The sequence below is a fragment of the Bombina bombina genome, chromosome 11 (genome assembly GCF_027579735.1).
Source record: "Bombina bombina isolate aBomBom1 chromosome 11, aBomBom1.pri, whole genome shotgun sequence".
Lineage (NCBI taxonomy): Eukaryota > Metazoa > Chordata > Amphibia > Anura > Bombinatoridae > Bombina > Bombina bombina.
The window spans coordinates 103,039,463-103,056,287 of record NC_069509.1 but is presented as its reverse complement, the minus strand read 5'-3'; the positions used below and the strand labels follow the sequence as shown (position 1 = coordinate 103,056,287).

Sequence of the window (16,825 nt, the reverse complement as noted above, 5' to 3'; positions counted from 1 at the left end):
ACAAAATATAATATTATGTACTTTAATTACTATACCTGCAAATTTATACTGTAGTGCCTAGCCATTAACCCTTTCTTTTTAATTTCTGAATTGTAAAGCTCTAACTCCCCCTCACACACACATCTCCTTCTATGGCTGTATCTATGTCTATTGTTCTTTTGGTAGAATGCAAAAGTCCATAGGGATTGTCTGCTGGAGCATGCCTAGAAGCTGTGAACTGAAATACAATGCCTGTGTCTAAACACTGATAAGAGGGGTGGAGTTAGCTGCTACAGGCAGCTTAGCTATCTAATTCAGTTTGCTTATTTTTGAAAATTAATTTAAAATACTTGCCAGCAACTTTTAAACATTTTTTTATGCAAACTATTTTAATTAATTAGCCCTTTTAGGATATGCACAGATCTCAATCTGTTTTATGTCCCTTTAACTATACACATACATAACTACTAATATTCTATGGAAGAACAGCCTCAACAACCCTCTTGTGGGCTACCTAGTGGGATAGAGAAACAAATTAAACAAGTATTATGAACTTTCCATGTGGTACTCGGGTTAAAGCTATCCAAATGGTTAGGATGGACATACTTTATACATAGTGATTATAGGTAGGCCACATCTGTAAGCGGAAACTCATCACAACTTCACTTATGTTGGGCTGTATTGTAAGCACCCCAAGTACCCAACTTTTGGGATCCTGCTCCACCGTCTCAGCCGCAGATGGCAGGCAGCTTCTGTTGTGATCTAAATCCCTCCTTCATATTTTAATATTGGCTATATGGTTGAGCTATGGAAGACACCGTTACAACTTAAAGTTCAGTATTAGTAATTGTTATTATGTATGTCCATTTATATATCAAAGAGCCCTAGTGGGGGACTGCACTAATCCTATAAGAACAAACAGAAAGGTGATAATAATAGCTTCATACTTCAGACACAGATAGTCCAGATAATTCTCCCATAGGTGATGGTATAGTAAACAGATACTTGGTCTTAAAGATCAGAGAGTCACGCCGCATCGCTCTTGGCGTTGCTAGGAGCGCAGCGTCTCCTTCCCTGCTTGTTGCCAGGGGCTGTGTCTGGTCTGGAGGCATGCGGTGCTGATGTCATCGCTGCACGTCCCTCTCCGGTCCTGATGTCTGGGCGCGAATCCTGCTCCTATTTAAATTCCTTCTTCATGATCTATCACTGCCCAAGTATAGGTGTTACTTTGTGTACTCCTGGGAGTGATAGATCGTTTTGTCTTATTGCCTCGCTGCTGCTGAACTCTGCCTGTCTGACTACTTTACCTGTTTAACCCCTAAATTGCTGGACTGATATATTGCTGCTGAACCCTGCCTGTCTGACTCTGCTTCTTAAACCCTGTTATTCTGGATTGCCTCTTTGTTGTCGAATCCTGTTTGCCTGACCTTTCCAGTGGTGTGCCCTTGGGCTGCTTAACCGTTGTCAAACCCTGCCTGCCTGATCATTCTAGTGGTTTGTCCTTGAACTGCTTTACCATTGCCAAACCCTGCCTGCCTGATCAATCTAGTGGTTTGTCCTTGGACTGCTTTACTATTGTTGAATCCTGCCTGTCTGACCATTCCAGTGATTTGCCTTGCCATGTTCTGCCGTTGCCACTGGGGACTGCCCTGCCTGAGGTGAGTGCCACTCTCCTCATCTTACTAATTCCCTATAATTCCAGCTTGATGCCGGTATAACAAGACTACTGGCCGAGTTTGGGTATCCCACGAGCATTACACAAAGATGCTCAATCCTGCCAAGGACTTTCCATCAAATGTAGCCCTCTCCAGACTTGTGAGAGCAACTAGGATGATAGGACAAAAGTGGGTCAGATCCCCAGTACCAATCTTTCATGCCCGATTTAGACATTAGTCTGCAATAGGTAATTAGTCCTGGCTGCTGGGTATATACAGTTCCATCAGTATTGGAATGAAGCTCCAAGTAATTCTCCAACTTCTTGTAGACAGTTCCGGAGCATGGGTGTTGTAGGGATTCCCAGACAATAAAACATTTCCCATGAACGTTGCGATTGGTGTCCGCAGTTATTGGTGATAAGATGGAGACGTTAATGGTGTCCAATGATGTAAAAACTGGTGGCTCATCATTTTGGCTATGTGTAGCTGTATGTGTTAACTGGGCATCCAAGTAGGGCAGGACCTGGGCCGATTCTCTTAGTCTCTCCTCATGTATCTCTAATGAAGCTTTCTCTTTAGTGGGGATTTTCTGTGGCACAGTTTCTTCCTGTTGTGATTGTTGTACCACGGTCTGGAGCAGGTCACCTTTTGAACTCCTTAATGTGACTCGCCAAAAGTCCTTGCACCTCTCTCTCCCATTTATCAGCTGCACTCTTGCTCCACTCAGGGCAGGGAGGAGAAGGCAATGGAATCTCGTTTTCGCAAGCAGGTACAGGTTGTTGGGTGATAGATGCGGGTTGCATATTGAAAATTTCCAAAGAAGTCTCCAGAAGCTTGTCTTCCCTAAGGTAGTAGAACTTTTTTTTCATGGAAAGCTAGTAGAATACTCTACTCATTACCCCAGTCTCCTGGGAGGGGGGAAATTACGCGGCAGCCCTGGCCTAACTGAAGAACATAGGCAGGTTAGGCGTTCTTAGGAGTTTCCTCCAAATTCTTCTGTTTCTTGATTCCTATAGGAGCTTGGGGATATCTTATTTTTGAATAGGCAACTTTCTCAAGAAAACATTAAAATAACACAAAAAATAAAACAACGAATAGAAGCCAGGAGCTCCTCCAAGACATGTCTAGCCGCTTCAGCTGTAGGCTCCGCCCCTCAGTCCGGAATCTAAGAAATATTTTACAGGGACTTTAATTGACCACTTCTAATAAAAATGAGCTAATGGTTTGAACTGTTCTCCAATCAGCGCTCTTGCCGTACGGTACTTTTCTGTAGCTAGAGCACTGTTTGGAGAACAGTTCAATCAGTTAGCTAATTTAAAAAAGAGTTTTGAAGCGGGCAGCAAGAGTGTGGTGTATTAAAATGGCACAGATAGATTAAAAAGTAAGTTACAGCACATCTTTATTAGAAGTGATCAATTATACCACCTTAAAAACACCTTTAATTTCCCTTCCTTTTTTTTCCTTTCACCTTTATGGGCAATTCTTAAATTGCCCCATGCCGCAATGTTATTTGTAGACCATCCTCTTCCTGCCCTTTTAATGTAAACCTATTATCACATGAGCAATGGTGGTCCACAGCCCTAGGTAATAAAACAGGAGAGTACTATGCAATAGTAGAAAATGATAAATCATATCTCAGGCCAGCTCTTACTGTAAGCCATTTCCTCTGCCTCCAAATCTGTGCACTGCATTGTAAAATAGAGATTCCTTTTGGAAACACATATACTGTACACAGTTTAGTCAAGTGTTATATTATCCCTCACCCTCTATTCTTCTAATGATTTATTCAAGTTACACAAGATTCAAAGTATAATAAACAGTTTGCTAATGTCAGTCATTGCTAATATTCGAAAATAATATATATTTTTTAGAAAGTGAATATGCTAAGATTTTATCCCATCAAGTATAAATGCTCTGCAAACGCCTGAATAGTTTTATGATTATTAATGCAAATCAACTATAATTTTTGCTTCACTATTTTTATGTTTATCTGAATGCATCTTAATACTTACAACATTTAGTGGCAGACAAGTAATTTGCTAAGCATTTTTCCTGTATTTATCAGAAAAGAAAATACTACTCATTTGAAGTTCAGACTAAGTGCTATTGCATTGTCTTTTTATCATGATTTGTTGATAATGCAAATCTTCTTTATTTACTGGTCCTTTAAGAGGATTTACTAAAAGAAAAAGGTTGGATTGTAACACTCAAGTCAAGTCAAAATAAACCTTTATGATTCAGACAGAGCATGCAGTTTTAAAGGACCAGTAAATACAGTAGATTTGCATAATCAACACATGCATGATAACAAGACAATGCAATCAAACTTAGTCTGAAATTCAAATGAGTAGTACATTGTTTTCTGACAATTTTCAGTTATGTCTATTTGCACTCCCCCTGTATCATGTGACAGCCATCAGCCAATCACGCATGCATATATGTATATTTTGTGAATTCTTGCACATGCTCAGTAGGAGCTGGTGACTCAAAAAGTGTAAATATAAAAAGACTGTGCACATTTTGTTAATGGAAGTAAATTGGAAAGTTGTTTAAAATTGCCTGCTCTGTCTGAACCATGAAAATTTAATTTTGACTTGAGGGTCCCTTAAAGGCACTTTCCAATTTACTTCCATTATCAAATTTTGCACAGTCTTTTTAAATGCACACTTTCTGGGAAACAAGATCCTACTGAGCATGTGCACAAGCTCACAGGGTATACATATACTAGTGTGTGATTGGCTGATGCCTGTCACATGACACACCGAGCCGTAAAATGGGAGAGAAAAAATCTACAGCTTTTTTGAAATTCAGAGTAAGTGTGTTTGTATTAGGCACTTGTTAATTATGTAATTCTACTGCATTGAGTGGTCCTTCAACAGTTTGAAAATAGATACATTTAGGGCTGAAAAAAAAGTAATTTTAAGATATAAATGTGAGAAGCACTAGTTGCAGCCTACTGCATTATGTGTTGTCTTATAATTATATTAAATGTGCTGTGTTTATCTGTGTATTCCATACTTATAATGCTTTTTAAAGGGATGGAAAGATCAAAATTGAAATTTGCATGGGTGCGTTCTTAATTTGAAATATAAGCATTTTTGCAATATACTTCAGTTAGGAAAAATACTTCTAATAAAAGTTATTTCTGTTTTTCGGCAGCATACGCGCATATGCTGTTAGGGCCCATGCACCAGTATTTAAGCACAATGCTGCTCAGAAAACTAAAATGGCCTGAGCTTATAGGTATAATCAGATATCATTACTTTATCACATTGTGTACATAAACATACTCCTTTATCTTATATCTCTCTGTAAACCAAAGACCAATACTTGGAGAGAACAATGGAAAATTAACATTTTATTACCTTATCTCTTCTCAACCCAACTGGGAGTGTAATTTCTTCTGTTGACTGGGTTTACACAGCTTATTTATAGCTTGGACCTAAGGCCAGAAACTTTCAGAATAGGTGGGGATACCACAGGCTTAATCAACTATTTTAAATGCCAATATAAGGGTAAAGATGGAAATACTTGTAAACAATTTAATACACTCCAGCAGGTAAAGTGGATCATTGGGAACAAATTAAAGGGGAGACATTTTTTGAGTGAACTGTCCCTTTAATTGAGAGTTTTAGTTAATTCAAGCATTTATTTTTTATTAAATATCAGAAAGGGGATCTTAAAGGGACATGAAATCCAAAATGTTTCTTTCATGATTCAGATAGCATATACAATTTTTAATTTTTTAATTTGCTTCCTTTTATTGTTATCCTTTGGTGAAGGGGTTATCTAGGCAAGCTCAGCAAAGAACCTAGGTACTAGCTACTGATTGGTGGCTATATATATATATATACCGATTGTCATTGGCTCACCCATGTGTTCAGTTAGAAACCAGTAGTGCATTGCTGCTCCTTCAACAAATGACACTAAGAGAATTAAACAAATTAGATGATAGAAGTAAATTAGAAAGTTGTTTAAAATTGTATTCTCTATCTGAATCATTAAAGGGACATTATACACTCATTTTTTCTTTGCATAAATGTTTTGTAGATGATCTATTTATATAGCCCATAAAGTTTTTTTTTTTAAATTAATGTATAGTTTTGCTTATTTTTAAATAACATTGCTCTGATTTTCAGACTCCTAACCAAGCCCCAAAGTTTTATGTGAATACGCTCGACTACCTACTCCAGCTTGCTCCTGTTTGTGTAAAGGGTCTTTTCATATGCAAAAGAAGGGGGAGGGGGGGGAGTGTCTTATTTGCCACTTGCAGTGGGCTTTCCAGCTACCTTTTCAACAGAGCCAAACTGACAGCTTCTAAGTAAGTTTTTAAACAGTTTTATACTGGATTTTTATATCAGTATCTGTGCATATTATTCTTTATAGTAGTGTCTATTACATGCAGTTATATGAAAATGAGTGTATATTGTCCCTTTAAGTACATTTTTTGGGTTTCATGTCCCTTTAAAGGGACATAAAACAAGTTGGGATATAGACAAAATATAATAATATGTACTTTAATTACTTTACCTGCAAATTTATACTGCAGTGCCTCGCCATTAACCCTTTCTTTTTAGTTCCTGAATTGTAAAGCTCTAACTCCCCCCACACATTTCCTTCTATGGCTGTATCTATAGCTATTGTTCTTTTGGTAGAAAGCAAAAATGCGTAGGGATTATCTGCTGGAGCATGCCTAGAAGCTGTGAACTCAGTTTAAAGTGTCTAAACACTTATAAGGGGGAGCTTCTCCAGGCATCTTAGCTATATAATTAATTTTGCTTATTTTTGAAAATTATTTTAAAATACTTGACAGCAATTTTTAAACATTTTTTTATGCAGCCCTTTTAGGATATGCACATATCTCAACCTATTTTATGCCCCTTTAAATATAATGTCAACTATGTTTTAGCCAAATTCTATAACAAGTGGACATAAACAAATAAATATCTGATTTCTGTGTTAAAACAATGAAAAACAACTATTTATTTTGGTTATGGAAATTGCAGAATTATTCTGCCCCACATCCTAAAACTTCCCCAGCTGCCACTGATTGTAAGAGATCTGTATTCGTTACAAAAAATCTAACAGCTTTCAAAATACAAATCAACTGAGCCTTAAAACGACTAATGATTTCCTTGGTTTATCAAGTTTTGTACAAAGTATTTTCTTGTTTAAATGATTTTAATAAAATGTGGAGAGTGTTGTAGATTTGCATGCATAAGAATAAATAAATACATAACAATAGGGACAGGATTATTTATGGGGGGTGGGGGGAGTAAAAAATAAATGCAATTTCATCCAATATTTTCTGGATTTTATACAAATTCCTAACACGGACCTACAAGTATTTTATTAAAAATGCCAATCCAATAAAAGAATGTAGCCTGATCCAGGGGGGGCAGCATTCCTCAGTTTTCTGAATCCGCTCCAATATTGCTGAACATCTGGACAAGCTTATTTGTAATTTTTCCTCCCTTAACTTGACTTTAATTGTATTGTTCTCTCATTCCCTGTGTGAAGAGGGGGAAGGGACTCTAACGTGCTCTCTTTATCCCCCCACTTCTTATTGGTCCTAAGTTTTCTATTGTTATTTCCTGATTGGCGACTTAAAATTCCTTACACTCCTCCAGTCCTCTCTGGCATAGGATTTCCCAGAGCAAAAGAGCTCAAGAGATCTGCACATAAGAAGGATCTGAATACTTTAGCAGCTTCATATGTCCGTGGCATTTAAAGACTCGGCACCCAGTGAATTTGTCACATAACCAATATGACACATCTGGACTATAATTGATGATCTGGGAGACGATTTGAAGATGCGGTATCTTTGCAAGTGGATTCTAATGATTGGAACTCTTAAGTCGGTTATCTGCAGCTACTTGGAAGATCAGTGCAGTTGGAAGGGGAGGTAAATAGTTTTCTGTGTGTAAATGTTACTGTTTTTGTCGTTGCTATTCAAATGAATTGACAAAACATTTCATATCGGTATAAGAAAGTTATATTTTTCAGCAAGTATTGCTGGATTTTAAACTCACCCTTAAGTGTTTTCTTTTATAAACGTATTAAACTAGATAGTTATTAGAATGTTAAGTATCAAATAATGTCATCCACTTTGTTACTGATATTCGTTAAATACATTCCAGATACAGTCCCTTATATCCCTATATAAGTTATATCCTATATATATAATATTTTGATGTAATTGCAAGCTTTGTAAAACAGCAACCTGTTTTGTGACATTTCATTCATGTTATTACATTGATTATGCTTCCTTAATATTGATTCCTTCAGTATTTATTTTAAATTGAATTCTTACTCCTAGTCAAGTTGGTGACTCAGTGGCCACATTTTGACCTTCCAAGGACCCCCGAGAATTCAATACAATACTATAGACATTTAGACTCCCATCATGCATCTCTTCATTTTCTTATTAACTTTTATTGTAAAAGGAAAAAAAAAAAACACATTCTGATTTGTGACTACAATTTTCTTCACTTATTGGTTTACTATGATTTGATAACAAAAATACTCATTTTACAACATAACATTATTATGTTTATTGGTAAAACACCACCACATTTGGTTGCACTGTAAAGTATTTATATGATATATATCATTTATGTATGTGTTATCTATCATAATATGAAAATATATGAATAATTGATTAACACTTTTAAGGGAAAAAAAGCTATTATAATTTCAACTACATGAATTTTTGCTAATATGTAGTTTGTTTAACATAATTGTTTTTTTTTTATAAAGTAAGTTTTATTATTTAGTCCACTAAAATACACACACAAACATATTTTCCAGCAACATTACATATGAACTATCACTATTGATAGTGATTTTGATTTTCTTTGTGTGGTTCTGTATTCTGTTGCATTGTGCTCTCATTGGTAGAAGTTTTGTAATACTTACTAGTAGAATTAAAGGAAAAATATATCCTACATTTTTCTCCCCTTTAAATTGTTCCCAGTTATCTATTTTACTTGCTGTAGTGTATTTAATTATTTACAAATCAATCGTTTATATTTATATCATCATTTGAAATTCTTGATTTTGTCTGTGGTATCCCTATCTAAACGTAAAGTTTCTAAGTAAAAGCTGTGTAAACATAGCCGGCAGAACAAATTACACCCCCAGTTAGAGGTATTAGAGATAAGCAATACAATGTCAATGTTTCAGTTGTTTGGCTTTGGTATACATACAGAAATAATATAAACAAGCACGTATGGGTACAGAAAGTGATACAATAAGGAAATCTGATTTCCCTGCAAGTTCAACCTATTTTAATGGGTTGTGGTTTCAAAGAACAAAACCAGCTATTTCATATACAAACAATACACCTAAAGAAACAATTTTCATACATTTTATACTCTGCAGTTGGTATTACATAGCATTAAATATACATTAAGGGAACAACTATTTTACAGGACACTGTCCCTTTAACTACAGTAGTTATGCTGAAGCAGTGTGTGAGTTCACAGCTGGTTGGTTCGTTATGAGCTTTCTCTGCAGAGTACTACAATGGCATCCATCCAATTGCATAAATATTAAAGGGATGTGTACTGTAAATTTGTTCTCTCCCTAATGTGGCAATATCAGCCGTAGAATTTAAAATGTATGAAACATTGTTCCATTAGGGTTTTGATTTTATTTTGAAATAGATGTTTTTGCTCTTTGAAATCAACCCCATTAAAATGGACTGAGCTTTTAGGGAGAACAGAGAACATTATTGTATCCCTCAAAATCTTCATATCTTATCTCTTTCTGAGACAACAATTGAAAAGAAACCTCTTAATACCTCCCTATTTCACCCCAGCTGGGAGTATAAGTTATTCTAAACGTCCCTGCTTACATAGCATTTCTTTAATCATTACTTATAGAGTATAAAACCCGCATTTTTCTTTTATGATTCAGATAGAGCATGCAATTTTAAGCAGCTTTCTAATTTAATCCTATTATCAAATTTTCTTCATTCTCTTGCTATCTTTATTTGAAAAATCAGGAATCTAAACTAAGGAGCAAGCCCATTTTTTGGTTCAGCATATTGGATAGTGCTTGCTGATTGGTGGGTACATTAAAACACCAATCAGCAAGCGCAACCCTGAAAAATATATTGCTAAGTTGTTTCATTACACATAACTAAACATTTTATATAAAGATCTTGAGGTGTTTACTGTCCCTTTAAAGGGACAGTCTAGTATAAATTAAACGTCCATTATTCAGATATGACTTTTAATTTTAATCAACTTTCCAATTTACTTTTATCATCAAATTTGCTTTTTTCTCTTGGTATTCTTAGTTTAAACTAAACATAGGTAGGCTCATATGCTAATTTCTAAGCCTTTGAGGGCTGCCTCTTATCACATGCTTTTTAAAGGGACACTCAAGTCAAAATTAAACTTCATGATTCAGATACAGCAGGAAATTTTAAGCAACTTTCCAATTTACTTCCATTAACAAAATGTGCACAGTCTTTTTATATTTACACTTTTTGAGTCACCAGCTCCTACTGAGCATGTGCAAGAATTCACAGAATATACGTATATGCATTTGTGATTGGATGATGACTGTCACATGATACAGGGGGAGTGGAAATAGACATAACTTTTTAATTTATTTAACAAAAATGTACTATTAATTTGAAGTTCAGTGCTATTGCATTGTCTTTTTATCATGCCTTTGTTGATTATACAAATCTACTGTGTTGACTGGTCCTTTAAATCTCTTTTCAACACAAAGAGACAGAAAGTACACGTGGGCCATATAGATAACACTGTGTTCAGGCACAGAAAGTTATTTAAAGGGACAGTCTACACCAGACTTTTTATTAAAGATAGATAATCCCTTTATTACCCATTCCCTAGTTTTGCATAACCAACACAGTTATAATAATATACTTTTAACCTCTGTGATTATCTTGTATCTAAGCCTCTGCAAACGGCCCCTTTATTTCAGTTCTTTTGACAGACTTGCAGTTTAGCCAATCAGTGCCTGCTCCCAGATAACTTCACGTGCACAAGCACAGTGTTATCTATACGAAATACATGAACTAACACCCTCTAGTGGTGAAAAACTGTTAAAATGCATTCTGAAAAGAGGTGGCCTTCAAGGTCTAAGAAATTAGCATATGAACCTCCTAGGTTAAGCTTTCAACTAAGAATACCAAGAGAACAAATCAAAATTGGTGATAAAAGTAAATTGGAAAATTGTTTAAAATTACATGCTCTATCTGAATCATGAAAGTTTATTTTGGCCTAGATTGTCCCTTTAAGATTTAGCACAACACAATGCTAAATTTAAGACAATAGATAATAAACAGTCATGTGATCAGGGGCTGGAAGAAGGTTCCTAGATACAAGGTAATCACAGAGGTAAAAAGTATATTAATATAACTGTGTTGTTTATGCAACACTGGGGAATGGGTAATAAAGGGATTATCTATCTTTTAAAACAATAACAATTCTATGGTAGACTGTCCCTTTAAGTGAGACAGCAAGGTAGGCTGTTAGGCAGCTTCACAGGTGGATGGTGTGAATGGAATGTGACACCATTCAGAGAAACAGACCAGAGTTCTATATGCAGAAATGATTAACATACACAAATGTACTGAAAAGGAAAAGTCTAATTGTAGCTATGTGTTTAAAACATTCCACCACACAATGCGCATACAAATAGAAAGGGGAATCTATCTACAACTGTTCTTGGGTTTATCAGATTCATCTCTTAGAGAGGTCACAATTTCTTGTTTCCATTTTAACAAATGACAACAGATGTATCTCTAAATGGTAGTCACTGTCACCTGGCTGGCTATAATGGCACACAGCAAATGTTAGGAAATGCTTAGTCAGCTGTTCTTAGCTTTCGCTGTAACTGCAAATGGTTTGTAAATACATATAATGCACCATATATACCAATGTTGTTTATCCCACAAGATGTATTTAATCCACTGACAATTTTATATTAAACATAGGTTCGTGCCTGACAAATTAGGAGCCAGTAACAATATTTAGGAGCCAGACATTGTTATTTGTATAAAGATATATGGGGAATAACCCAAAAAGTTAGGAGCCAGGAGTAGAATTCTAGGAGCCAGTGGCTCCCTGGCTTCTGGGTTTGTCTAACCCTGGAAGCCAGTTAGAATATTAAGGAGCTTAAGTGCACAGGCAGTGAGCACACTGTGCTGTATAATGACGTAAGTTTCTATGCAATATAGCTTGAGTACACTGCTCTGTATAAACATGATGAGTATGTGTATTAATATGCTGTGCTGTATAATGACATAATATCTAAACACTAATAGTGAACACCCTGCACTATATAATGATGTGAGTATCTATAAACTGATGAGTATGCTGCACAGTAAAATAATGAGTATCTGTACACAGATAATGACTACATAGGCACACACCTATGTATAGACTTGCTGCTATGGCCCCCCAGCACTTGGGTCCTGGTGCCACTGCACCTGCTGTACCAATGGTAGTTCCGGCTCTGCACTAAGTACACTAATGCAGTAGTGCATTATATAAGAGTAATTATTGCAGTACTTGTGTTGCAGTATACTGCTTTAGTCATCACCAGATCTTAGTGTAGGAGTAATCAGGCAATACATGTGCACTTGACCAATAGTTATATGTTCCTCAAGTGATGTGCTTAGTGAAGAATCACTAAATAGTGATAACGTTTACTAGAACACAAGATTATTCCAAATCTAGCTCTAAAAGCTGTGTGTGCTTGCGTGATCAAGAGCAATCCTGCCAAATATCCCAGTGATGAGAAGTGGGGAATGGGCTTTCAACACTTAGGACCGATGGTCAAAATGCTCCAGCTTGCAGAGACATTGGGCTCCATGATTAAAACCTCACCAGATCATATATGGTTTTTCTTGCCGACCCTCGCAGGGGCTGCCCTTGTGGAATGATCGTGAAAAGCGCCAGTCCCTCGAGTGGCAAGATGGCTGCTATTGAAAGTAACGCAGCTCAATGGAGAGGGACAGTTCACTCCATTGCAAGAAATAAAGGGGAATTTCAGTGATGGCCATGTGGGCCAGCTGGCATCAAGCCGGATAGCTAGCACGCTATTGGCTAAGAGTACCTCAGTGCAAAATAGTATTCTGCCGTGGGTGGCCTGAGGCACTCAGTGTGGTGAACGCTGCAGACAAATAAAGGAGCTTTTTTTATTTGTTGCAATTTTTATTATTTGTTGCAATGGTAAATCCTAGCGTTTCATAAATGCTAGGATTTACTATCACTTTAATAGTGGAGCACTGGTCACTGATATACTGTAAATTCAATCAACTAGATTACGAGTTTTTTCGGTAATGGTGTGCGGTGCTAACAAGCCTTTTTTTCTCACCGCTCACTTAAGACAACGCTGGTATTACGAGTTTTTTGCAAGCCAGTGTTAGCCTCAGAAAAGTGAGAGTAGAGCAGAATTTAGCTCCACATCTCACCTCAATACCAGCTTTGCTTAAGTCACCGGTAAGCTGGCTGAACGTGCTCGTGCACGATTTCCCCATACGAAACAATGGGGCAGAATTGGCTGAAAAAAAACCTAACACCTGCAAAAAAGCAGCGTTCAGCTACTAACGCAGCCCCATTGTTTCCTATGGGGAAAGGAATTTTATGTCTACACCTAACATGAACCCCAAGTCTAAACAGCCCTAATCTTATACTTATTAACCCCTAATCTGCCGCCCCCGACATCGCCAACACCTGCATTTTATTATTAACCCCTAATCTGTTGCCCCCAATGTCGCCGCAACCTAACTACATTTATTAACCCCTAATCTGTCGCCCACAACGTCGCCGCCACTATAATAAAGTTATTAACCCCTAAATCTAAGTCTAACCCTAACACCCCCCTAAGTTAAATATAATTTAAATACATCTAAATAAATTTACTATAATTAACTAAATTATTCCCATTTAAAACTAAATACTTACCTGTAAAATAAACCCTAAGCTAGCTACAATATAACTAATAGTTACACTGTAGCCATTTTAGGATTTATTTTAATTTTACAGGCAACTTTGTATTTATTTTAACTAGGTAGAATAGTTATTAAATAGTTATTAACTATTTAATAGCTACCTAGTTAAAATAAGTACAAATTTACCTGTAAAATAAATCCTAACCTAAATTACAATTACACCTAACACTAAACTATCATTAAATTAATTACATAAATTACCTTCAATTAAATACAATTAAATAAACTAAAGTACGAAAAACAACAAACACTAAATTGCAGAAAATAAAAAAATAATTACAAGAATTTTAAACTAATTACACCTACTCTAATCCCCTAAAAAAATAAAAAAGCCCCCCAAAATAATAAAATTCCCTATACTAAATTACAAATAGCCCTTAAAAGGGCCTTTTGCGGGGGGATTACCCCAAAGTAATCAGCTCTTTTACCTGTAAAAAAAAAAAAAAGACAATACCCCCCAACATTAAAACCCACCACCCACACACCCAATCCTACTCTAAAACCCACCCAATCCCCCCTTAATAAAACCTAACACTACCCCCTTGAAGATCTCCCTACCTTGAGCCGTCTTCACCCAGCCGGGCACAAGTGGACCTCCAGAGGGGCAGAAGTCTTCATCCAATCCGGCAAGAAGAGGACATCCAGACCGGCAGAAGTCTTCATCCAGTCGGCATCTTCTATCTTCTTCCATCCGGAGTGGAGCGGGTCCATCTTGAAGACATCCGACGCGGAGCATCATCTTCCATCCGACGGCAACTGAAGAATGAAGGTTCCTTTAAGTGACTTCATCCAAGATGGCGTCCCTTCAATTCCGATTGGCTGATAGAATCCTATCAGCCAATCGGAATTAAGTTAGGAAAAATCTTATTGGCGGATTTAATCAGCCAATAGAATTGAAGTTCAATCCTATTGGCTGATCCAATCAGCCAATAGGATTGAACTCGCATTCTATTGGCTGTTCCAATCAGCCAATAGAATGCGAGCTCAATTCTATTGGCTGATTGCATCAGCCAATAGGATTGTTCCTACCTTAATTCCGATTGGCTGATAGAATCCTATCAGCCAATCGGAACTGAAGGGACGCCATCTTGGATGACGTCACTTAAAGGAACCTTCATTCTTCAGTCGCCGTCGGATGGAAGAGGATGCTCCATGTCGGATGTCTTCAAGATGAACCCGCTCCGGATGGAAGAAGATACCGCCTGGATGAAGACTTCTGCCGGTCTGGATGTCCTCTTCTGGCCGGATCGGATGAAGACTTCTGCCCCTCTGGAGGTCCACTTGTGCCCGGCTGGATGAAGATGTCTCAAGGTAGGGAGATCTTCAAGGGGGTAGTGTTAGGTTTTATTAAGGGGGGATTGGGTGGGTTTTAGAGTAGGGTTGGGTGTGTGGCTGGTGGGTTTTAATGTTGGGGGGTATTGTATTTTTGTTTACAGGTAAAAGAGCTGATTACTTTGGGGCAATGCCCCGCAAAAGGCCCTCTTAAGGGATATTTGTAATTTAGTATAGGGTAGGGAATTTTATTATTTTTGGGGGCTTTTATATTTTATTAGGGGGATTAGAGTAGGTGTAATTAGCTTAAAAAACTTTATTATTAATTATTTTTTTATTTTCTGTAATTTAGTGTTTGTTGTTTTTTGTACTTTAGTTTATTTTAATTGTAGGTAGTTTCGGTAATTAATTTAGTGATGGTGTAGTGTTAGGTGTAATTGTAATTTAGGTTAGGATTTATTGTACAGGTAAATTTGTTTTTATTTTAACTAGGTAGCTATTAAATAGCTAATAACTATTTAATAACTATTGTACCTAGTTAAAATAAATACAAAGTTGCCTGTAAAATAAATATAAATCCTAAAATGGCTACAATGTAACTATTAGTTATGTTGTAGCTAGCTTAGGGTTTATTTTATAGGTATTTAATTTTAAATAGGAATAATTTAATTAATTATAGTAAATTTATTTAGATGTTTTTAAATTAAAAGTTAGGGGGCTGTTAGACTTAGGGTTAGATTTAGGGGTTAATAAATTTAATATAGTAGCAGCAATGTTAGGGCCAACAGATTAGGGGTTAATAAAATTTAACTTGTTTTTGCGAGGTGGGAATGCGGCGGTTTAGGGGTTAATATATTTATTAAAGTGGCGGCGATGTCCGGTCATCAGATTAGGAGTTAAAACATTTATTTAAGTGTTTGCGATGCGGGAGGGCCTCGGTTTAGGGGTTAATAGGTAGTTTATGGGTGTTAGTGTACTTTTAGCACTTTAGTTAAGAGTTTTATGTTACGGCGTTAGCCCATAAAACTCTTAACTACTGACTTTTAAATGCGGTAGGAGTCTGGACAGGAGAGGCTGAACCACTCACTTTTTCCTGCAATCGTAATACCAGCGTTGGGCAAATCCCATCAAAAAGATAGGATACGCAATTGACGTAAGGGGGTTTGCGGTATGTGAAAATCGTGGAAAAAAAGTGAGCTGTACCTGCCAGACTTGTGACCTGTACCTGCCAGACTCGTAATACCAGCGGGCATTAAAAAGCAGCGTTGGGACCCCTCAACGCTGCTTTTTAAGGCTAACGCAAGACTCGTAATCTAGGTGAATATTTGCAGTGAATACATGGCTGCCAGTAACATACAAATCAATTATTGTATCTCTTTAATTGCCAATAACACATGTAAACAGTAGCTATTTGACCCTCTTAACTGCCTCTCACTTTTTTCTGCTCTGTATTTGTATTGCATTGAGGCATAGGAGGCATTATACATGTAAAGCTCATGAACATTTATGTGTCCAGTATTTTTATGAAACTTTAACTGGACAGTCTGCTAAAATACTGGACAGTCCAGTTGAATACTGGACACATGGCATCCCTAGCCACATAAGTAAAATTAGTCAGAAAAAAATCTACTACTCATTTTAAAATTCATTGCATTGTGTTTGATAAACTGTTTATTCAATTGTGACGTTTCGGGACAAACAGCGTCCCTTCCTCTGACAAACAACAAGTGAAAAAGTGCTGACTTTTAAAGGCCTGTGTCCCCTCCCCTTCCTTTCTAGGCTACCAATCACTGGTAGCCAATTCTGCTTATAAAACGTGTCTGTATAGTAATTGAGATTAAGCAACATGCAAATAAAGTTATATGTGAACTATGCTGTGCATGCCCAACCAGTGAATGAGAATAAGCATATGCGTCCTCCA

The 16,825-nt window shown here is 36.8% G+C and overlaps 1 protein-coding gene across 1 annotated transcript in view; it reads left to right on the top strand.

The window, feature by feature from the left end:
• Positions 1-7,301: 7,301 nt before the first annotated feature.
• The window catches only part of METRN (meteorin, glial cell differentiation regulator), a 30,590-nt gene continuing 21,066 nt past the window's right edge, over positions 7,302-16,825 (top strand). Inside the window, exon 1 of the mRNA XM_053694307.1 lies at positions 7,302-7,539. Within this exon, the coding sequence (XP_053550282.1) occupies positions 7,448-7,539 (92 nt within the window). The 5' untranslated portion in view covers positions 7,302-7,447. The remainder of the gene's footprint in view (positions 7,540-16,825) is intronic.